This window comes from Calidris pugnax, unplaced genomic scaffold, assembly GCF_001431845.1.
Source record: "Calidris pugnax isolate Ruff unplaced genomic scaffold, ASM143184v1 scaffold88, whole genome shotgun sequence".
Classification (NCBI taxonomy): Eukaryota; Metazoa; Chordata; class Aves; order Charadriiformes; family Scolopacidae; genus Calidris; species Calidris pugnax.
The window spans coordinates 1,793,147-1,817,159 of record NW_015090849.1 but is presented as its reverse complement, the minus strand read 5'-3'; the positions used below and the strand labels follow the sequence as shown (position 1 = coordinate 1,817,159).

The 24,013-nt window shown below is 42.3% G+C and overlaps 1 protein-coding gene across 1 annotated transcript in view; it reads left to right on the top strand.

Annotated features, from left to right (window-relative positions):
• Positions 1–24,013, top strand: part of DOCK5 (dedicator of cytokinesis 5) — a 125,535-nt gene that overhangs the window by 46,603 nt on the left and 54,919 nt on the right. The window contains exons 4-23 of the mRNA XM_014943139.1: positions 455–510; positions 1,272–1,368; positions 5,204–5,352; positions 6,703–6,838; positions 6,998–7,155; positions 7,853–7,934; positions 8,817–8,946; positions 9,829–9,901; positions 11,280–11,422; positions 12,061–12,186; positions 12,670–12,794; positions 13,157–13,255; positions 13,407–13,479; positions 14,495–14,598; positions 15,259–15,451; positions 16,630–16,727; positions 17,660–17,749; positions 18,868–18,968; positions 22,006–22,140; positions 22,870–22,981. Of these exons, the coding sequence (XP_014798625.1) occupies positions 455–510; positions 1,272–1,368; positions 5,204–5,352; positions 6,703–6,838; positions 6,998–7,155; positions 7,853–7,934; positions 8,817–8,946; positions 9,829–9,901; positions 11,280–11,422; positions 12,061–12,186; positions 12,670–12,794; positions 13,157–13,255; positions 13,407–13,479; positions 14,495–14,598; positions 15,259–15,451; positions 16,630–16,727; positions 17,660–17,749; positions 18,868–18,968; positions 22,006–22,140; positions 22,870–22,981 (2,280 nt within the window). The remainder of the gene's footprint in view (positions 1–454; positions 511–1,271; positions 1,369–5,203; positions 5,353–6,702; positions 6,839–6,997; positions 7,156–7,852; positions 7,935–8,816; positions 8,947–9,828; positions 9,902–11,279; positions 11,423–12,060; positions 12,187–12,669; positions 12,795–13,156; positions 13,256–13,406; positions 13,480–14,494; positions 14,599–15,258; positions 15,452–16,629; positions 16,728–17,659; positions 17,750–18,867; positions 18,969–22,005; positions 22,141–22,869; positions 22,982–24,013) is intronic.

Here is a 24,013-nt window from a genome sequence, read left to right as displayed (position 1 = left end):
AGATTTCTGTTAAATAAAGGAAACTTGGGATTGGTGAATTCTTACAAATGCTGTAACGTGTGAGCTTTTCTAGAGGCCCCCAAGCCCAGGGCAACTCGGCAAATGACTCCAAGAATGTTTCATAGCCAGGGAAATGAGTTTGCAAGAGTTTACAACATTTCATACAGGAAGATAAGTGTCATTAGAGTAAAACAAAGAATTGACTTCTCTGAGGTGCTGATATCAAATATAGTGCTCCAGGAGGCAACCTGATTCTCCTTATTGTCTTTTTACCCTGTGATACTGGGACTGGTGGATCTTACACCTTTCTGTTCCAGGTAAACAGTAAACACCAGTCACAGTTACTGTGCTGCTGCTCATGCTCTTTACCCCTTCCCTCTGCTTTCTGTTGAATGCGTTTTTGTTACGCCACATCCTATGGTGTGATTTATTTTATTTCTGTATTTATTTTCAGGGCATTTTCCCAGAAACATATATCCATTTAAAAGAGGCGATCGTGAAGGACCGGGGGTAGGTTGGCACTTCTCGAGATGCACTTTTGGTAGCAAAAACAATGCAATGCTGTTTCATTGAAAAACAAACAAAAAAAATGATGCAGAACTTGTGTTTTTCAGAGCATTGCACACACCAAAATGGTTGTAGACATAGGTGCAGGAGAATGGGATTTGCAAAAATGAGCAAGCTCTGCTAGAGAAGTTAGTAGCGAGGCAGGTCAATCAAGTTCCGTCTCGCTCCTCTGGGGACTCCTGCAAGTCGTAACAGACTCCCGCTCGCAGCCAAGTAGCCAGCAGGAGTGTGGATTCCTTCCTGTCTTGGAAAGCATTTAAGGAAATGACTCCTCGTTTGATTTTTCAAGCTGATTCTGTGATCGTTATAGTGAGAGAAAAACAGCAGTTGCAAAGGAAGACACTTTAGAAAGTACTTCTTTTTTTTCTTTTTTTTTAAATAACTGTAGCCAAGTTACCGTTGCAAGTGGTGATTCTTCCAAACTTAATTCCTGTCTATTGAGCATGTTTCTGGAACGGATCCATTGAGAAGAACAAGACTGAAACTCGAAACATGTTTGCATTAAAAATGGATGATGAATGTGCGTGTATGTGTTGCGGAACCAATCGAACCACTTAAGAATCTTGGCATCGTGTGTGAGTGAATGGTGTGAATATCAAGCCCTCTGAAATCTCCATTTACATATTTATCACAAAAGGATGTTCTACTACTCGGTTTTAATCTGGAGTGTAAACCTTTCTTCTGTTTTCTCCTTTTTTCTCTAGGCAACATGAAACAGTGATTCCAAGTGAACTGCCCCTTGGACAAGAACTCACTTCTACCCTGAGGGAGTGGGCAGTTATCTGGCACAAGTTATATGTGGTAAGTTTTCTTCAGTGGTTGGTATTTTATGAAATGACCCAAAATAAGATGAGACTGGGCTTTTTGCGTTTTCTCCAGTGGTTGGTATTTTATGAAATGACCCAAGATAAGACGAGACTGGGCTTTTTGCAGGGTGCTTTAGGACTTTGAATAGAACGTTATGCAGAATTGTAAAAGTGTCATCGTAGTAAAATTGGTCTTCAGAGAGGTTAAAAATGTTCTGCTCTGCAGAGAACGGGATGTGTGATCACAGACAGGACTGTGGTTTACTCCAGGCTACGGTGTTCACTGTATGTGAATAATGTGATGACACAGCCCTGATGCAGCACAGACTGGCACAAGCCACACTCAGCATCGTGTCAGCTGGTTGGGGCTGGGGCTGAGTCACTGTTCACTCGGCAGATAAGTGTTTTGCTTTGCCTGTCGTGGGCTGTCCTGTGTGAGGGCAAAATCCATCAGCTGTGTCAGAAAGTTGTGCAGGAAACCACAAGGGTGTTTTAACAGAACCTTTAACAGGTGTGAACCCTGGATTGTTTTGAAGTTTTGTAGGTACTTAATAGAAGGGTTGACCCTCACCCCCAAGTGCCTACAGCTCAAATGGGCAAGATGGACAAAGGACGGGAAGAGAATTAAGGCTGGTGTGGTGGGGAAGATTTGATTTCTAAGAAGTCCTATAATATATTTAGTTCTCAGTAGGGAAGGGGAGAGACCTCTCATCTACTAAATCTGTTTAGTAGCCTGGCCCTACACTAGCCAGCTCAGGGAAGTCAGAAGCCAAGGAAATGCATGGAGTTGGTGGTTATGCTGAGGTAGGTGCATTCCTGCTGAGAGACACAACTGGAGTTCACAATGAATTGCTTTCGAAGGTGATTATTAAGGCACATTAAAAAGAGTCAAACTTGATTTTTCTTTGGTTAGTAGCGAGTTCTCCCTGCATAATGTGCGCTTGGAGACTTTAATTTAGATGAGGGAATGGTTTTAAATTAGCTCTAGCCATTGGGTTTATCCAGAGCAAGCACTCCTATTGAAAATTCCACCAGGCCACAAGTACGTTTTGTTTGTGCACCACGAAACCACAAGAATTTGTTCCACCCTCTTAATTTAATGAGAAGTCGTATGTGACGTTATTACTGTGTGAAAAGAGAGTTTTGTTCCTGGCTCTTTTTTTTTTTTTTCTGATTAACTTTAGGATCATAGCCTCAGAATCCATTTTTCTTAAGAGCAGAAATCTTTCATGTCCCTGTGCTTAACCAACATAAGTCTTAAAATAGTCTTGGAAAATGTTGTGGTTTGAAATGGATTTGAGTTTATTTTATTTTCCCCTGCAGTATATATAAAAAGAAAAAAAAAGAAGCACTAAAGGAGGAAGGAGATATTTGAGGAGAAAAAGGAAATACAGGGGATTTTTTTTCTTTGGCAGCATTTCATTTCACTTCTTTAATTTCTGCGTTTTTGAGCAAGCTTTGCACCAGTGGGTATGTCTCCACTGGAAAATAAATATTAAAATAGGTGAGAGTTTTTAACTTCATTTAGTTAATAGGAGTTAGCTGATGTAAACAGCTGTAGAGATTAACAGCTTTACCTCAAATTCACCTCTGTCAAATTCAGATATGCTCTGTATTTCCCTGAAAGCTAAAGCAAGTTGCCTTCTCTTTGCAATTACATGAACACAAGTTAAGAACATACTTTTTCCTTTGTTTACTAAATATGTCTGTAATATCTTCCCGTTAGGAACTGAAATACTCATCTAGTCTCCATCAGCCCCTCCGCGCTCCCCAGATCAAAAAGAGAGATGGCTCTTTATAACTCCCTTTGGATTTGTGTTCTTGGGGGGGTGAACCACGAGCAGTTTGTATCGTTGGTGTTCTTTGCAGAGACCAGAAGGGGGAAATAATTGAGCTGAGTCTCTCTCTCTGCTGTTGGGGCTCATGGTTAAACATTAACAGCTTCCATCCAGAGAGCTGGGGCTGCTCGGCTGCTGCCTGAACAGACCAGCACTACCCCATTGGCCACGTCCCTCTGGCTGTTGGGCAAGTCGTAGTCAAAAACCTCTTGACACTCATTTTGGAGCTGCGTAACCATAAACTTTGCCCCAGTAGATTAAAGTTTAATGTCCTTTGATTTGCGGCACTTCCCTCTGAAAATGAGCTGCACTTGACTCTGGGTACAATGAGGATTGTCCTCGTGGCTGGGTGACTGCGCAGTGGCACAGAGAGGATGGGGCCAGGGTGCCCTTTTGAATGGTACAAACGGAATAGCTCACACTTTGAAAGGTTTAATTGCTTATCTCAGCACATATTGCTACAAATACAGTAGGGTAGCACATAGGTATTCCCTTTTTAATTACAGCGCCAGCCTTGGAGCCTGAAACTATAGGAAGAAGTGTATAGGTGTGTGACTAATTTTATTAGGGTGGAACCAGTAAGTAGCACGAGAAGTATTTTCATTAATTAAAGATGATAACAGTAGAAATGGCAGGAGGAAGCTCTTTACAAAGCAGCTTTACATGTTCTGTTCAGTCAGTGCTTTATAATTAGAGATGAAAATGCAAGGGCTGTAGCAAACTCGAGCAAGTACCTGGGCAGATTGGGGAGAGGGTGCCTGGGAAACCAGATGTGGTATTTTTATTGCATTTTTTGGACAACCTCTTGCACGTTAGATTCTGAGCAACCACTGCTGGGGGAGCGCTTAAAAGCGTGGGATGAGTCCAGACTGCGTGGCATTAAGTTCTGTACAAATGTAAACAGAAGTGAGTACTCTGAAGAGCAGGTAATCTTCAGCCTTTTTTGCTGCCAGACACCAGCCAGAGGGTTATTGTGTTTCCCCAGAGCTGCTCTGATTTCCATGGAACTCTTTGTCTGGAGATGGCACACGGACATGGCAATCCCTGCACAAATTACCAGTGGGTAGAATAGGAACCTTGAAATATAATATGCGTATTAACAGGGAAGCAGCGTATCCCAGATGTTGCTGCGTTGTGTTGCTATTCCTTTTTTTAATATAATGGGTTTTCAGTGTATGACGGGACAGGATAAGAGAGCAGGCAGCCAAGAAAATGAGTCCACAGACAATTAGTGTTCTGGCTTTAAAACATAGTTGCTAACACTGTCAATGGTGGTGAGGGCAGAGATTCCAATTACCCAGGTTGCCCATGTTGTTAATGTTATATTCTGGTGACAGGAGGCCTTTTTTATATGTAGCAAAGAGGCTGAAGAGTTCTTTAGGCTGGTGAAAGCTCTAGGAGGAACAGACATGAGATCAACATGGGCTTCAGTGTTGATCATCTGTCATTATTTGTGTTTTGGTATCACCTTTAGATTTTGAAAAGCAACTAAAGCTTTGGCCTCAGAGTCATACAATCTAAATAGGCAAAACATATGGGGAATGCATAAAAAATGTCACATTCTGAGAGTGGCAAAGGTAAGGAAAAAGAGCCTTTGTCTATTAGGTTGGCATTCCTGTCTCAATCTGCCAGAACACAGTTGTGGTCATTTAACATCATCCCTCTGTCCTGTATATAAAAAGCACCCATTGCAGCAGTTTCAGTGCTGGAAAACACCAGGGGTCTATCTTTTGTCTGTGAGGTTTTTCTGAAATAATGTCCTGAGGAGATGGTGAAGACCCCAAATCTTGAGATGCTTAAACCTTGGCAGTGCAAGGTACTGGAGAATTTGTTCTGTGTGTCTAATCATGTAGTCTCGGTGCCAGATTCTCAGATATTTTTAGTTAAATACAACTTATGTGGTAGATTCAGTTGAGTGCTTTTCAGAAACCTTACTAAGCTCATCGTTTTCAGGCTATCACTAGTTTAAGATTGTCCCTTTTTTCCCTGTAGGATAACAAGTCAACGCAGTTTCGGCACGTCCAACAGTTGACTTACAGCCTGATCGAATGGCGGTCACAGATCCTGTCTGGGACACTTCCCAAGGATGAGCTCACTGAGCTGAAGAAGAAAGTCACTGCTAAGATTGACTACGGCAACAGGTAAACCCCAAACCACGTCCTGAAGGCAGGAGAGAATCCCAAATCCCAGTAAAGGCTCTAGGTGGCTATTAGTACAAAATGGTGTAAATGACACTGTAGAGAGGTTGGTGCTGGTCTCTTCTCACAGGTAATTAACAATAGAACGAGAGGCAACAGCTTCAAGCTCCAACAGGGGAGGTTTAGATTGAACATTAGGAAGGAATTTTCCACTGAAAGAGTGGTCGGGCATTGGAACAGGCTGCCCAGGGAGGGGGTGGAGTCCCCATCCCTGGCTGTGTTTAAGGGCCGTTTAGATGCAGTGCTGAGGGACATGGTGTAGGGGAGGACTTTGTAGAGTAGGGGAGATGGTTGGACTCGATGATCCCAAGGGTCTCTTCCAACCTCAATGATTCTATGATTCTATGATTCTATTCTATGACCAGGTGAGGGGAACATGGCATTAACCTTTATATTTTTCCTTGGGAATGGGATAATTACAGCTTTGTCCCCATCAGAACATGATTTGCCTGGCAGGTGGGCATGTGGCAGTTGGTTCTTCATATGCCAGGAGTCTCTTTGTCTTGGCAGGAAACTTCACCTGTCTTAATTCTGTGGAAATGCTGGCACATGATTGTATTTCCCATGGAGCACAATTCATTTTTATATTTTTCCTTGGGAATGGGATAATTACAGCTTTGTCCCCATCAGAACATGATTTGCCTGGCAGGTGGGCATGTGGCAGTTGGTTCTTCATATGCCAGGAGTCTCTTTGTCTTGGCAGGAAACTTCACCTGTCTTAATTCTGTGGAAATGCTGGCACACGATCTTATTCCCATGGAGCACAATTCGTGCCTGGCTGGCTGGAGCCAGGACTTGGATGCTGGTTATGAACTAAACTGCTTTATCAGCAACTGAGTAATATAATTCTACAGGCCACCAAAACTCCACTTTTCATTGGTTTGTACAGAACAGGGATTGTCTCCAGAACTCGTTTATCTGCCTGTCAGACTTGATTCAGGTCAAATAAGTCAATTAAGAAGAAAGCTTATGGCAAAGAATAATAATTAGCCACAATCCATAAGCCTGATAGATATACATACCTTCAAAAAATACCTTTAAGTGAGAACAAAGAAGATGTCATCTTAGACTTAAGTTACCTGACTAATTGTTCTTCCCTTTAATGGGGAAGAAATGAGGAGTATTTTGGGACAGGAAAACCAGTGATGTGGTTATTGCAAGGAATGGAGTTGGGATGCAATGGTTGTCCAGTGCAATCCACAGTTTGATCTGTGGTTTGTGCTCTTTCAGTCACCTTTTGCTTCGTAAATATTGTGTTGCTTCTTTTGTCCTCGTGACTTTCATGCTGCTCAGGATCCTGGGTTTGGACCTGGTTGTACGAGATGACAATGGGAACATCTTGGACCCAGATGAAACCAGCACAATCTCTCTCTTCAAGTCCCATGAAACTGCATCCAAAAGGATTGATGAAAGAATCCAGGAGGAGAAGGTACCTCTCGTGTTGCTGGCTTTTTCCTCTTCAAGTAACTAATACCCACTGGTTTGGTTTTTTTTTTTAATGGGGGTACTCTCCTTGGCTTTTTCCTCTTCGAGTAACTAATACCCACTGGTTTGGTTTTTTTTTTAATGGGGGTACTCTCCTTTCCAGTCCCTGCAACAGAATTTGGACCTCCGAGGGCAGCCAATATTCAACACAACACATACATACAGCCTGTATGTAAACTTCAAGAATTTTGTCTGCAATATTGGAGAAGATGCAGAGCTGTTAATGAGTCTCTATGATCCTGATCTCTCCAAATTCATCAGGTAGGAATTTTTGTTGGTACAGAAGCAATTTAGTCATCAAGGGGGTCATTCTAAAGAAACCAGTAGAGATTACAAAGGAAGATCCAGCAGATAAGTTTTTCGTTTCTGTTGGTTGCTGCCCCAGTGGTGATTTGGAAGGGGGCTTATTTAATTTCAGATGAGATAGGGAGTCAAGGTTCTGAGCCTGTGTGCTCCCCCTCTTAAAGCTGGGTATTTCTGTGATACATTAGTCAAAATCCCAGAATGTCTTTGTGTTGCTAAATTTCCCCACTGTTGTCACTTGATTTGATGCATTCGATTAATTGCTCCCTGTTAAATCATGTAGATGTGTGATATTTGCTGTCAAGTCAGTGCAAGTTCACACCTAAGAGTTGGGCATCTTGTACTGGTAGGAGAAGGTATGAGGAACTTTGTCAAGGAAGCCTGGACGTGTTGGGCACCCTCTGTCTCCATCATTGCCCTTATCCCGTGTGGACACACCGCTGGAATTCTTTAGGGAAGAGATTGAGAGTACTCATCCCCATCAGGGCTGCCTTCTGCTGCCACTGAAATGAGGCACTTCAGAATCACTTTGTGATAGAAGATTTTGGCAGAATTTTTTAAATATTCCTGAAAGATCAAAATGCTTTTGCCCAAGTAATGGGAACGTCAGGTGCTGATTTGTTTAATTATTTTTTTCCTCTTCCTTTGTTTGCAGTGAAAATTACCTGGTTCGTTGGGGCAGTAATGGGATGCCTAAAGAAATTGAGAAACTAAATAATCTTCAAGCAGTTTTTACTGTAAGTTATTGTATTTATATCCTGGAATTTCTTCCCCTTGCTGCAGGCATCTCGTGTTTTGGGTTCTTTCCCTCTCCTCATGCAGCAGGGAGGGGTCACATGTGGCCTTTTGGGGTGTTTTCCTGGAAAATTCAGATGTTATAGGCAGCCTCAGAGAAATGCTGCTGAAAAGTAATTTTTCAGTCAGTCCAAAGCAGTAGTAAAGGAGTATTATTTTGCAATAATACTGTCAGTGGATGTTGTTCACCCACACGTTTCTGAAAATCCTATTAGGCACTTTCCTGTGGAGCTGAACTGTACCAAAAATCTAGGCTTGAGATCACAGTTGTTTGTTTTTCAGTTCATTGCTTTGATGATCCTTTTCTGTGTTACAGTTTGTTATTTGTAACGAGATGTTAAGAATTGCCCATGAGTGGAATAACTTCTGACAAGTAGAAAAGGTGGCACAAACTGCCCGCCTGGTCATCAGGATCTACTACTTTGGCAATTAAATAATTTACTCTCAGTGCTGTAGCTGGGGTGTGTTATCAGAGAGTAATGGGATGTTTAGAAACTGCTGTGTGGAAATTGCTAGTGGTTTTGTAGTTTTAGGTTTGGTTCAAAGAGAACAGGTTTTAGTCATTAAAGGAAATCTTTTCTTATTTAAAATGTGTGTACAATCTAACAAGGAAGTCTTGCTCTTCCTGTGATCTTCTCTTCCGTTCATTAAAGTGGTTTTGTAGTTTTAGGTTTGGTTCAAAGAGAACAGGTTTTAGTCATTAAAGGAAATCTTTTCTTATTTAAAATGTGTGTACAATCTAACAAGGAAGTCTTGCTCTTCCTGTGATCTTCTCTTCCGTTCATTAAACAGATTGATATAACTTGGTTTTAAATGATTTCTAGGATTTAAGCAGTTCTGACTTGATCAGACCGAAAATCAGCTTGGTGTGTCAGATTGTGCGAGTGGGGCATATGGAGCTGAAAGATGGGAAGAAACACACCTGTGGGCTCCGGAGGCCCTTTGGTGTGGCAGGTAGGACACTGACACCTTCCATTGATGGGGGACACAGCACGGGACAGTGGGCTACAAACTGGGAAATACATGCTGTGTGTCAGCAAAGCCTCCTGCCCTCCCAGTGTCACCATCTCTGGCTTCCAAAAGGAGAAACACACCTGTGGGCTCCGGAGGCCCTTTGGTGTGGCAGGTAGGACACTGACACCTTCCATTGATGGGGGACACAGCACGGGACAGTGGGCTACAAACTGGGAAATACATGCTGGGTGTCAGCAAAGCCTCCTGCCCTCCCAGCGTCACCATCTCTGGCTCCCAAAGGGAGGTGCTGATGCTGAGCTGCACATAGTACCCCTCTGAGAACTTCTAATGGAAGTTAATTCAGTGAAATTCAGTATATGAAGGTGAAGTATTTAAACTGTTCACTTCATGTTTTGTCACCCCCAAAAAAGATAACACACTGCCATCAGTGCAGTAGATCTTATCAAAGAGCGATTTGCTCCTCATGACTAATGGGATAAAGCTGGAATTTTTAAAGGAGCATGGGTGAATGAGACATCCACTTCCTGTGAGCTCTTGTGAAGGGACTTGCTTGAAATTTGTGGTGGGGAAACAATTTGAAAACAATCAGCATTTGAAATCTAAGTGTAATTTGTTTGCCATGAAATGCCGGAGTCCCAGCTGCTTTTTATCAGAGAGTATATTCACATTCACCACCACAGGCTGACCTGTGCATCAGTGAAAACTTCAAAAAAGTGAAGTTGTGAGTGGTGCTCTCTGTGGCTGTCACCAGTGGTGTTGGCCCCAGAGAAGCAGCTGTTGTTTCCATTCTGGTAGGGGAAAGCTCTCTCTGTGTTCTTCGGCAACTTGGTAAAACTATGTGATGAACTTGTGTTGTTGCAGTGATGGACATAACTGACATCATCCATGGAAAGGTGGACGATGAGGAAAAGCAGCATTTTATTCCATTTCAGCAGTAAGTACTGGACTTCAGAGTTCATCACGTATCTGGCTTATTTAAAGCAGTTGTCCTTTGGAGAAGGACAAATTTGTATGGGAGCCTGGCAGGGTACCAAGGTCTCCACAAATAGATTAGTTTATGGCAGGAGTCAGCTCTTTGAAGGAAAAGATTTTTGTCAGTCCTCTGAAGCCTTTGTTCCTCTTGATTTACATGTCTGTATGACAGGCTAAATTGCTTAGGGAGTTTTGGCAATGCAGCTGAAATTGCTTGGTGCCCATATCATCTGAGGGAAGGAAGAGGAGTGGAGTGGGGTCTGAGGGATGTGACCTTCAAAACTATTAGTGAGTTGAGAGGCAAGATTGTCAGAAACATCTAAGCACAGAGAACACAACTCCTTGTCACTCTTGTGCTGGGTATTGTCTGCCTCTTCACTTTCCAGATCACCTTGTCAGGGTGAGTCACGGGACAATAGGAAAGGGATTTCTCCCTCTTTCTGGGAAAAAAATTCAAGCCCCGATGCATTTTGCATTTCTGTATGGCTCGTTAGACTGGTGTGTTCTGCCTGCTCTCTGCTTGCTTTTTCAGCACATTACAGTTGCTAAAATGAAGCTTGTTTGGGTAGACTCAGCCGTGTTGTTACAGTCCTAAATATAGCGATCCATTTGGTGTAGCCATATGTTATTGCAGGGTATTTTCAGGGGAGATTCTGTGGGGCTTGGGGTTTTTCTTCACGTACCCTTTCAGGGCCTGAAAGGCTGGAAAGAAGGAGGTCTTTTCCTTTGCAGAATTAATATTATTCTGCTACCTTTTTTTTTTCTTTTTTGTCATTTTTCTTCTGTTCTAATGAGGCTGAGTTTAGGTCAAAATCTGGACACCCCTAGAAGGATGGGGAGCCCGTGGAGACATCGCTTTGTATGTGCTTCGGGTCATTATTGGTGGTGTGGGTTCAGGAGTGAAGTTGGGTTCAAGATCCAAAGCTCAATAGTCATGTTTGTGACTGGGGACAAGTTCATCACTGGTGTGATGTCACAGCAGGCGTTAGTTATGTTAATTTATCACTAGTTAATCTACATAGTCTCTTAGGCATAGCTCACCTGAAGAGTGTGGCTATGGTTGCCCTGGAGGCTGCTATTTCAGTGTGATCCAAATGAAATCATGGAGTCTTTAGATCAGTGTTACTTATCCCAAGCCTGAGCTAACGCTGTGATGTATAAAAAGACTTTAAACATATTTCCATTGGGTTTGTGCAGGGGAAGAAGAAAAAAAGATTCCCATGGAATCCTTTAAAAGAAATACTTCTTTGGAAAACAGTCAGCTGTTGGCCAACCCTCTTCTTGCAGAGCACACACTTGATGTTTGTCTGCTTCCCGCTCTCTCTCGTTGTTCCCCTCAGGATTGCCATGGAAACCTACATCAGACAGCGCCAGCTAATCATGTCCCCGCTGATAACTTCCCACGTGATCGGAGAAAACGAGCCCCTCACTTCAGTCTTCAACAAAGTCATCGCTGCGAAGGAAGTGAATCATAAAGGGCAAGGTAGAGCAGCTGGGCAAGAAGCTGGTGTATGAACCTGGTGCTGGGAAGGGCTTACAAAGGAAAATAAGTGGCTTGTGAAAGTCGAGATCAAGGCTTACTGGAGTTTCCAACCTTCCCTGAGCCAAACGGATGGTCTTTGTAATGGTTGTCACCCCAGCACTTTGGGAGCTAAAAAAAAAAAAAAGATAAATGCAGGAGCTGTTCTTAGTTGCATGAAAAGAGCTTCTCTAGGTGATGACTTATTTGCTAGTAATGTAATATTTTTAAGATAAAACTGCTTATATGAACATAAAATATTTCCAAGTGAACATGGCTGGTTGCATATTCTAAATGGATTTAGGTTTAAACTTTGTTATTCAGAATTCTTCTGCTCTTCCTTGTGTGTCTGGCCTTTTCTGAAATACTTGTAGATTCATCCTGGAAAGTTTGTATTTTACTTCAGAGAATCTATTTGCCAAGTAAGGCCTCATTCAGCATTAGGGAGATAGAGAACTGGGCAAGTGAGAACCACCTTGGGATATTTAAGGCGTTGGTGCATGGAGATCACACGAAGAAAGAGCTTTCTGTTAAGAGTAGGCTTAAATTTCATGGTTTTGTACTTTTTTTTCAGTAAACAAGTGTTATCTTTATTTCTTTAGGTCTTTGGGTCTCCCTGAAACTGCTTCCTGGGGATCTAGCACAGGTTCAAAAGGATTTTTCCCACCTTGTGGACAGATCAACTGCTGTGGCTCGCAAAATGGGATTCCCTGAGATAATCCTCCCTGGTAGGTCCCGTCTGCCTGTCCACTTCCATGGGCTGAAAGAGTCAGCTGAAATTCCAGAATTTCTGATATGAACAGATTTATTCTAAAGCTATTTGAAAACTTGTTTTCAGTTTTCTTGAAATTTCCAGCCAATCTTTTATTTTTTGTTAAAGAAGTGAAAACATAAGCTTCATTGAAAAATGATGGCATGTGTACTTTTTAGAAGAAAATTTCTGTGTAGTCAGAGAGACCTTCTTATTGCATATAGGTTTGACCCTGCTCTATTAAATCCATTTGAAGTGGATTTAGCCCTATAGAGCTAAAATGTAATACATTTTTTAAAAGTTACATGAAGGCAGAGATTTATAAAAAGGAGCACTGTACATTTTAAGAGATTTTTTAGTTTGAGATGAATTGGTGTGATTTTGGATGTCATTGTTTACCTGGTATCAGTAAAGGCTGAGAAGAAGATGAGGATAACTCATTAAGTGCTATGAATTTTAGGTGATGTTAGGAACGACATCTATGTGACCCTGATACAAGGGGAGTTTGACAAAGGGAAGAAGAAGACTCCCAAGAACGTCGAAGTCACCATGTCTGTACATGATGAAGATGGAAATCTCCAAGAGGTACGGAGGCCTTTGCAGGAGGTCACAAGGCTGCTGTTTGCTATAGATGATAGTTCCAGTCCATTGGACCTTATTTATCAACTGTAGGCAAGGATTGGGGGATAATGAACAAGAGATGTGATCTCAGTGACCAAATTTGAATGATCACAAATTTGAATGATCATTTTTCTAAATTAAAGATTCGCTCTCATCTGTTAAAGATCCTGTAGAACTTTCAAAGAGGTGACACGCATTGCGTTCCCTTGACTTTGAGTAACTCGGACAGTTACATGCTCTGAAAATTTCTGACCCAAGATACTTCTTGCTTTCATTCTAGACCTTACCTTTTCTTCTCCCCCCTCCCCTTGTCTTTTTGTCCAAAGAAAGCTATCCATCCTGGTGCCGGTTATGAAGGTGTCTCCGAATATAAGTCCGTTGTTTATTATCAAGTCAAGCAACCTTGCTGGTACGAAACTGTAAAGGTAGGAGAGTGTAATTTATAGTCTGCCTTCCTTTGTGTAGAAAACGGAACTAATTTAAAATCAGTAGATGCATCAGTAACAGAATGTCCTGTAAATTGGCTGAAAATAGAGGATGCTGGTGCTGCATTTCTCATTGTACTCTCGTGTGCAGGTGTCCATTGCAATAGAAGAAGTCAGTCGTTGCCATTTAAGGTTCACTTTCCGTCATCGCTCGTCACAGGAATGTAAGTATCAGAAAAGAAGATCTGCAGGAGAACTGTGTTCTTCCTGCTCTCACTGAGATTTTTCTGAGTATCCACCAAAGGTGTAGCACTAACATTTCTACTTGTTTCCAGCGTTGTGGATTTTCTTGCTAGGAAAGAAAAATAATTCAAACTTTTTACAGCCTTAAAAAAAAGGTTTGGTGCTGCCATAATCTAAAACTGAAATTAGATAGGGAGCAACATGTTAGCCCTCTTGAAAGACAATTGTCAATGTTTAGTGCTGCTTTGGCTTCTCAGTGTACGGTGGTGTTTTTCATTTTATTTCAAGGCCTTCACAAAATTCCATGCAAGGCCTGGTGGGCTTCTACTGGCCTTCCTATAGGAGGATTTATAATTAGGTTAATGAAAGGCTAATGAGAAAGTTAGAGCCAGAAGTTTCATCAAACGACTTGAGAGCCGTGAAACAAGATCAATAATGTTGAGACTAAGCCCTTGAAAGACTCTCAAATGAACCTCTCCTCAAGTACCCAGGAGATGCAGTGACAGACTTCCACATCACAAGCAGATTTGCAAAATCCCTACCAAAATATGTGTACAATTATAAATGTCCATCGAGCAGCACAATTAACCACTAAAATTGTGTGGTGAGAGACGCTTCAGAGAGAATGTTTTTCTGTAGCTGGAGATACCTACAAAGTGCCTTGAGATGAGAGGGGAAGAAGAGAGCTCTTTTTATTGTGGATCACAAAGTTTGCAAGCTCCATCACGTTATCGTGTGATGCTATTAAATAAAGAAGAAGCTGCACATAGTTAGAGAGCTGTATTATGGACAATATGGGCATAATTAGCCTTGAGATGAGAGGGGAAGAAGAGAGCTCTCTGTTTATTGTAGATCACAAAGTTTGCGAGCTCCATCACATTATTGTGTGATGCTGTTAAATAAAGAAGCTGCTGCACATAGTTAGAGAGCTGCATTATGGACAATATGGGCATAAATAAGACAATTCCTAATAAAGATTTTTCTTTCTGTTTGCAGCTAGGGATAAGTCTGAGAGAGCTTTTGGCATGGGCTTTGTGAAGCTGATGAATGCAGATGGAACAACACTGCGAGATGGCAAACACAATTTGATTGTTTATAAGGTAGTTTGGGCATTTACAGTCTTCACTTTTGTTTAATTAATCAAAACTCTCTTGGTTGATTTTCTTCATAGTAATGCAAACATCATCATTGCAGAGATTTTTAATAATTTTTCTAGGATAATAGGACAGTAATTTTTATTGCTTTTTTTTAATAAGTTACCCTTAGGTCTGCTTTCACTGATGGGTTTTCTGACTTGGACACAAATCTGGTACATCTTTGTATGTATCTCTATAGAGCATTTTTCCTGTAACGTCATCCACCCAGTCAGCATGAAACAAACAGTCCTGGTGGGCACCTGCTTTGGAGGATCAGAGTGCGATGGAAAAAAAGAGCTGGTGTCTGATCACAGTGAGAGGAAAAAGCTAATTAATTGCAGTAGAGAGCTACAAAGTGAGGGGGGTGGGGGAAAACCCCCCTTGAATCATAGAATAGAGTCACTCTGTAAAAAGCTTAGTTCATTAGCTGTATGGGCAAGTTCTGTTCCCTAAAGTTAGAGACCCAAATGGACAATGTGAGTAAACAATCATAGATGTGGAATGGTGTTTGAAGCCCTCTCAGCTGTCGCTGTGTTGAAGTGTCTGCAGATGAGAACTGCAGGAGGTCATCTGAGGTGTGCTCGGTGTGAGATAACCCTTGTCTTCGCTGCATTCAACCAACAGGGTGATAACAAGAAAATGGAAGATGCTAAATGCTATTTAACTCTTCCTTGTACCAAAACGGAGGTGGAAGAGAAGGAGGCTCCCTCGGGGAAAAATCTGCACCATCTTGCCACCTTCACACCCACTAAAGATAGTACCAAAGACAGCTTCCAAATTGCCACTTTGATCTGCTCCACCAAACTCACCCAGAACGGTAGGTCTTGCGTTAGCAGCACAGCCGTATCCTCCTGTAATATTTGAGGTGAAGAGGGCACATTCTTTATGCCGATTTTTGGCATTGACAGTTTATATGTGTTTTCAGAATCCTTTGTTTAGTGTTAATTATCTTCTTTTCCTCTGCCTGTTAAGAATGTAGCAATTAGAACTGAACTCTTCAGGATGCTGTTGCACGTTAACTCTGCTTTGCTTGCTGCCAGAGTGGTCAAAATGTAGGATGATGTACTTATGTGAATGAAACAGTACACGCTGGTAAATGCTGTGAGATTTCCAGTAGCTCTGGAAGGCTCTGGGTGTAACAGACTCTCTGACTTTGGGGAAGAAGCATGTGAAAATGTCACCAGCTGTGGCTCCATCGAGGTGTAGCTGCTGGGAGATGGGCATGAGCTGTTCAGTCCCAGTTTGAGCTGGGTCAGTTAGCGTAAGGTAAATGCCATACTGGTACATCCAAGTGTGTGAGGATTGAATCTGACTTTCATTATCCCGTTAGATGTGTCCCAGGTCAAGTATGTTTGCATCTTTCTGCCCTCCTGTGTGTAATCACTGTTTCTGAACGCGGCGTTCTTTGTCAAGGCTGTTAAGTTTCACAGATATTCTTACATCAGAAGATAGAAAATTAATTTAGTTTCAGAACACAGATGATTTGTACATATTTCATTAATGTGGAAGTTGTGTGTGAAACCTGCCGGACTCCTTTGAAAGCCTCAACTGTGGTTTGTAACTAAACTCGGGGTCCTGGGATGTCCCAGAACTGTGATAAACAGCTCTGTAGCTTAATGTCATTTATACAAGAGGTTTCAACTCTAACTTTAAGAACCTAAAGTAATCACGAGCTTTAGTAAGAGAAGTCATGTGCTCTAATAAAATTCTGAGCTTGAGATACCTTCTCTTGAGTGAATAAGAAACCTGCAGAATTGTCTACCAAATGCCTTCCGTTATGAAATCACACCAGGGTTTCCATTTGTAGCAAAACTTAACTTTCTTGCCAAGACAAAAGAACCATCTCGAGATTACATTCTGTACATCAACGTGACTTTCCCTTGTGAGCCCATTCTAAAAATAACCTCTAGTGCTTGTTCCGTGTTGTTCTGCAGCCATTAAGTCAGCTGTGTTGTTACAACCTGTTTCTAATTGCTGGTGTTCTGTCCTTGCTAGTTGACCTGTTGGGGCTGTTGAACTGGCGTTCCAACTCCCAGAACATCGCTCACAACCTCAGGAAGCTCATGGAGGTGGAAGGAGGAGAAATTGTAAAGGTATGTGTGGAGATCTGAGTCTCCTCGTTACGTAAACACTTAGGTATGTGCTTGATGTTGACCTTGGAGGGTTGTAATTGTGTTGTGCCCAAAAGCTCTCTCTAAAGGCCAGGAGAGCTCTTCTAACTGCTGAGCTGCAGGAGAACAAAAGGTACACTTTGCCCCAAGAGCTCTTGTTAGTGGAATTCACCAGAATTCCTGAAGTTAAATGTTACCAGGATCCGGGAGATAGCGGTGGCTTTATTTTCCCCTGTGTCCTTATGAAGTACAAGATACAATCAAAGTCTAACTTTTAATTTTCAGTAGTGGCTCTGGGCCTTCTTTGTGAATACGGACTTGCTGTGGATCTAGGAAGAGAGTGCAGCGACAGCCTGAAGACCTTATAGTCAGGGTACCTGGGGAATAGACCCAAAATGTGGGAAACACCACAGAAAATAGTCTGCTGAAGGATTTAGGAGTGAAGGCATCCTGTGGATCTTTTGGGATTGTGCAAGGTCATGGTTTTACTGAACGGCTGAACAACTAAAGCAAATGCTGTGTCATTGCAAACCCGTCTTCATGTGCCATGTCATGCCTTAGCACAGTGCCTGGGGTTGATTTGTGCCACTGCAAGCTTAAACTATATGGACAGAATACAGTGTATTCAGAAGGTCTCTCGCTGGGTAAAAAGGCAATAGAACAGAGAAGTGGGGCCATCGAGAGCTAATAAGAAAAATCCTCCTTGCTATAGTGAGGGAGAACAGCATGATGATGATGACAAGCCTGTGAATGAATACAGGACTTAAAACCCTCTTTAAATGTTCTTTCATGGACAGCTTTCACAGTGCAGCTGGGCTGGAAGGGGAAAAACGATCCAAAAAAGTAGACTCTTGTGCAGCATTACAGAAGCAGTTGTCTTTTCCCACCTTTTTACTGTTTTTTTTCCCCTCTAGTTTTTGCAAGACACCCTTGATGCACTTTTCAACATAATGATGGAAATGTCAGAAAATGAAACCTATGACTTCCTTGTGTTTGATGCACTGGTGAGTCTTCTTTTGTGGATTTAGAGTGTTTGTTTTTCAGCCACATTTTGAGTCTGTCCTGATGCTTGCTTTAGATGAGGTATTTTTCTCTGAGAATAAATGATATTTAAACACTTCTTAAGGCATTTTCAGGAGCTAGGACTGAGAAATCCATTGAACTTTTTAGTAATCACAGTGAAAACTGATAAATGTTTACATAATTTATAGTAGTTTCTTCAGATAACATCTTGCTTTAAGGCAACATACAGAAGAGAAAAGTGGTATTATCTATCTGAAGCACAAAGAGAAATAATTTGTTTGTGGTCATGATGGTGGAGGATTTGTGGCAGTGGTGGGAATAGAATTTATGTACCCCAAATCCTTGCCCAGCACTCGGGCAGGGGAGGTGATGGCTCCTCTTAACCTCCATAGAAGGGTTGTAATGACCAAGTAAAAGACTTCCCAATAAGTTTTCCATGTCTTTGGAGAGGCTGCTCAGTGTGTGTGTGAAAGGCACTGGCTTTGGCATGCAGTGACAAAGCTCTCTGCTTTGTGCTTGTCAACGAATACATACTTGAGAGTTCCAGGAGAAATATGAAGTCAGATGTATCCAGCTGACACTGGCTGGAGGAGTGAGTATTGGAGCACAGAATGTCCTGGCTCTAATACATGTCATTGTAGTAACAGGACTGAATGTTATATCTGAGTATAAATCATCAGAATCTCAAGTACTAGCCTGAAAAGCAAAATTTCTTAACTTTGAAAAAAGGTCTTCAGCATCTCTGTGCCTATTTAACCTGTGCTATGACAGTGTCATGTAAAGACAGTGAGTGGTGCTGCTTCCTGCATCACTGTTGCTGCTTTGAGAAGTAGCTGCCTTTATCTCTGAGATTTATCTCTGAGATTTTCTATCCAAATGCTGCTATCCTCTCCTCTGAGCAGTGATGTAGTCCCACACACCACGGTGTTCAGTCACTATTAGAATAAGAATAACACTATCTGTAGTATTAAAGCTATTAGGAAAAACAAAAACTATTACCCAGCAGAATAAATGGCATGCAATTAGAGACTGAGTTATGTTCCAGTTCGTTAGAGGTTGTGTGGCTCTGTACATCTGTTTCCTTTCGAATTTTTGGCAGGTATTTATTATTTCTTTGATTGGAGACATCAAGTTCCAGCATTTCAACCCTGTACTTGAAACTTATATTTACAAGCACTTCAGCGCGACCCTGGCGTATGTGTGAGTATCAGGAACCACAAACCCACGGGCTGTCACTCAGGAGGGGACTCTCTGGTAGTTTCAGTAAACTACACTAATGGGATAAAGGCAGCTTAGACCAGACAAGAGTGTTCTGCCCTATTCTCTTCTGCTTTCAGGAGAGCAAGAAACCCTGTCATTACAATTTCTGTTGTGAGATATCTTTTCTGTAAGGAAAAGACAGTGCTATCATGGAAAATCCTGTATCAGACTGTGATTCAGACTCTCTCTTGACCTGTAGTCCTCTGTGTGTGCATGTTTGTGTTGTAAAAGCATCTTCATGGTTTTCAACCTGATTTCCTACTCAAAACAGGTTTAATGGAACCAGTCTGTATCCGTCTCTCCCTTATAACTGTTGAGTGCTTTGGTCTGGTATTGCTGCTAAAAGGCTGGTGGGGTGGGATGGGGGTGGTGGTTACAGGTATATACAGAAGATGATGGAAAATACCATAAGTCGTTATTTGGCAGCGGGTGGAAATTGATGAAGGAACAGAAATTCATAAGAAATCTGCTCTGATAGGTATCGCTGCTCAGGAAAAATTCATAAGAAATCTGCTCTGATAGGTATCACTGCTCACGAAACTCTTCCGTCTTGCCAGTATCTGCCTCAACCTTTTCAATCCACCCAACCCCAAAAGTACTTTGAGCAGAAGAAAGTTTGAAATAGTCTGTAGGCTTTGTACTCTGTGCTACAATTTTAGGGGTACGGATGGATGGGGAGCAGCAGCAGAACCACACATGGCTGAAATAAAACAAGTGACACTGTGGTTAACGGTAGCAGAGATAAGAATGGTGTTCAACTCCACCATGGATATTAGGAACAATTTTGACCCTGAAAGGGTTATTAAGACTTGGAATGGGCTGCCCAGGGCAGTGGTTGAGGCCCCATCCCTGGAGGGATTTAAAAGCCGGGTTGACATAGTGCTTAGAGACATGGTTTAGTGATGGTTTTTATCAGAGTTAGGTTGATGGTTGGACTAGATGATCTGAAAGGTCCCTTCCAACCTGGACAATTCTATGATTCTATGATCTGCTTACAACCAGGCAGGTTGAGGAGACCACACTCTGCAGCAAAGGCTAAATGTCGTGGTGGGTTTTAAACATGCAGATTGCGTGAGGTTACACTTACATATTGCAACTTTCTCACATTGACTGTCATTTGTTTAGAAGAAATTTGGAATTCTTCACTTCTGGATGTGTGGGTATGGACAGTGGGAGTAATTCTATTTCACTGCAGCATTTTTATCTATGGAACTCAAAGCAGTTTAAAAATTTCAGCTCACAATTGTTTGTGCTGTTTTACCAGGGAAGGAAAAAGCTGATGTGTAGAATTTATTTAGCCACGTGTGAAAGCTTAGTTGCTTTCAGTCAACCTGTTGACTTCATGTGCTTAAAAATGAGACATTTGTTTAAGTGCTGTAGCTTGTCATGGCTTATGTGCCCAAGGATACCCAGGAGGTTGGTGGAGAAGTCAGGAGTAACACCTAGGTCAGTTGACTTTCCAGCTCCTTGATGTAGCACCCCTCCACCCAAAGGTTGTTACCCCAATGGTGACAGGCAACCAAAAAGCTAAAACTGAGGCCAATAGGGAGGGCAAAACCAGAAACCAAACTCCTTTTCCCCCTCTAAAAATCTCTCCTTATTTTTACTGATATGCATGGATTCCTGGTGCAGTGTTCAGCCTCTCTTGATGGCTGTCACCTACAGAGAATTCTGTGAGGAAACATGGTTCCACAAAGCTCTGAAGTCCCCATCTCCTGCATTGCTTTCTTCTTCCCTGCCCTGGGCACACAACCCCTGCCTGTGTATGGTTTCCTTTCTTTTTTCCCTCTAACCCGTGGAAGAATCCTCATTCTTATTTCTCTTTGCTGTCAATAAACTTCTTTGTCTGATTAATGAGCAAACTATGTCTTAGCTTTGCTGTTCCCTTGCCTTTCTTTCCAGCTTAGCTTGACAATGTGTTATCTGCATAATGCCAAGTGGGCTCTGGTGTTAGATAGTGTCCTCCATGTGCTCCACGTGCCAGGATTTGGTGGAGCAGGGAGTTGGGTGCTGGCAGGGTGGCAAATAGAGCAGGTGAGCACAAAAGCTGTTGCGCACTTGGCTATCGCTTACACGCCGCTCTGGGTGCTGTGAGTTGGTTAATGAAGAGAAGAGGATTTTGCCTGAATATTAGCTGCTGCAGCACTCCCAGAGGATCCTGATCTTCTGATTCAGCAGAGACTAGATGGCAAATACTCAATAGTGTGTTTATGCAACTTCTATCCACGATTTTTGGAGAAGAGAAGGCTGAAGACCTTATTAATGATTCCAAGTATCTAAAGGGTGGGTTGAAGGAGGATGGAGCCGGACTCTTTTCTGTGGTTCCCAGTGACAGGACAAGGGGCAACGGGCACAAGCTGGACCAGGGGAAGTTCCACTGCAATGGGAGGAAGAACTTCTTTGGGGTGAGGGTGGCAGAGCCCTGAAAGAGACTGCCCAGAGAGGATGTGGAGTCCCCTTTTCTGGAGATCTTCAAGCCCCACCTGGATGCCATCCTGAGTGATGTGCTCTGGGCAGCCCTGCTTTGGCAGGGGGTTGGACTGGATGGTCTCTAGAAGGTCCCTTCCAACTCTGACGATTCCGTAATTCCATGATTCTCAAAGCACCCAGTAAGTATTGCTTCAGAGGAATTCTGTGCTCCACGCATGAGAAATGGTAACACGTGGAGAAGGTGTTAGTCCACCTTCAGTGGTAATTGGTTTTCCAGCTTCCTGAATGCTTCATTTTAGGAAAAAAGAAAAGCAGGTCAAGAAGCTGGAATTTGTAGACAGATTTGTAGACTTTTCTGAGAATTCATGGACTGCTTATGAAAATCTGGCATCCAGTGAAGCCCAAGATTTCAGAAGGAAGTAGGCTGTGAAGAGGAACCCGTCGTCTATTGATTAGACTGTAGTTCCTCTCTGGAATAAGGAAGCTGGAGTTACACTGAAACTCAACTGTGTCTATATTTATGCTCCTTTGTGTTTTATTTCCAAAGGAAGCTCACCAAAGTACTGAACTGTTACGTGGGAAACGCTGATGACTCCAGCAAGACAGAGTTGCTGTTTGCTGCTCTGAAAGCCTTGAAGTACCTGTTCCGATTCATCGTTCAGTCACGAATATTGTACCTGAGGTAAGGCCAAGGCCGTTGCCATCCTCATGGCTCCTTTTGGAAGTCAATGGAGTTCCTTCCTCTCAGCACCACTGGGGGGAATGTTCTTTAGCATGTCCTCTATCCTTGAATTATTAAAAGTATTTTTCTACCCTCTGTCTATGGGTGGAGAAAACAAGTTGAGTAAAAATTGAAATACCTAAATTGAAGAGGAGAATCCTTTTAGTCACCTGTAGCATGCTAGAAGCAGCATATGGTAGTGCTGAGAAGGAACCTGTTACTTGTTAAAAAAATTAATGCATGGAGTGACTTCCCCATTTTAAGAAATTTTAAGAAACAAATGCACACGTGGTTAATTGTTAGGTGGGGTGAGGTTGATGTGTCCAGTTAGGGCATGGTCAGTGACAGCAGTTTTACTGTAGCCTCAAAACATGTTTTCAGAGATTTACAGTGACTGTTTGGAATCCTTTCCTCATGTTCATTCTGGCTTTTTTGTTTTATACAGAATGAGCTACTTGATTTTTGGAAGCAGAATTTGATGCAATGGCAATTTAAGAAGTGCAGCTTTTCCTTTAGAAGAGATTTCAGCAGGAAATTGCTGCAGAATCCTCAATGCCATTTTTACACTCAAGTCTTTGTAGAAGGAGATTGCATTAAGATGTTGTTCCACAGGATAAAATCATATTTCAGCTACTGTGACACTGTTAGCCTGGATTTATGTGTATAACTAGCTCTTTCTGTTCTTTGTAGGTTTTATGGGAAAAGTGAAGATGGGGATGAATTTAATGATGCAATACGCAAGCTGTTCCTCTCCTTCAACGTCCTCATGGACCGGCCTTTGGAGGAGGCTGTGAAGATTAAGGTATGCATCATTTTCAGGGAGAGGTAATATCTTTTATTAGATCAACTGGTACAGTTGGAGTTAGGGGGGAGGCAGAAAAAGGGCAAGCTTTGAGGCACGTAAAACCCGTTCAGATGAGTCACGCCACCCCTGGATGTCTGTTTCAATGAACTGTGCGTGGCAGGAAAGGAATATTTAAACCTCAGAGTTTATCAAATAAAGATATGAGAGCTGTGGCTTCGCTGAAAACCCTTCAGCACTTGCTAGTATGGGAGCTAACAACCGGTGGAGATGTGATCTACTGCAGTGTGGGACACACTCCAACCAGTAACATCGAGCTTGAGGGTGTTGGAGGTAGAAATCTTAAACCGCTGCAAAAATCGATGTCATGCTGGCAAGGAAAGTAATGAAGAAACAAATGATTTCCAATTTTATGTTTGCTTGTTTTTTCTGGTGTCAGCTGGATTATGAACTTTCAGGGTATGCTCTGAGGAGGAGCAGAGCAGCCATGCAACGAGGCCTTTGGATTGTTTCCTTCGTTTCAGCTCTTCTAGCCAACATGCTTTTCTCTCTTTGAAGGAAAGATTGATTCTGAACTTTTAATTAGCACTTGGGTGATTTAAAGTCTAACTTTGATCCAGTCAGAGTACCTGCTGGCCCCAGCCATGAAGCATCACAGAGAGACCTTTGCATCTAATTGTTTGGGTGCTACATTTCTGAAAGCCATACTAGTTCCTAGATAACTCGTTACTCGTGGACACGCTGAAGTATGTGCAACACCGAGTCAATTTAACTGACTGGTGCTTTTCATGGCAGGCCATGAGGAGCTTAATCCCCGGAACTGCAGGATGTTTGCAAAAACTAAAGAACTTGGCTGTGAATCCTTCCTCCTTCACCTTTTCTGCTCTGCGCAGCAGATGTGTAGTTGCTGGAGGCTCTTTGGATGTATAAATTCGATCTTAAGCCAGTTCTCTGCAGGTGTCTGCCTATTTGCTCTTGACAAAAGCTAGGTTTGCCATGTGAGCTATGGGCATTGTTCTTGAGACTTTGCAC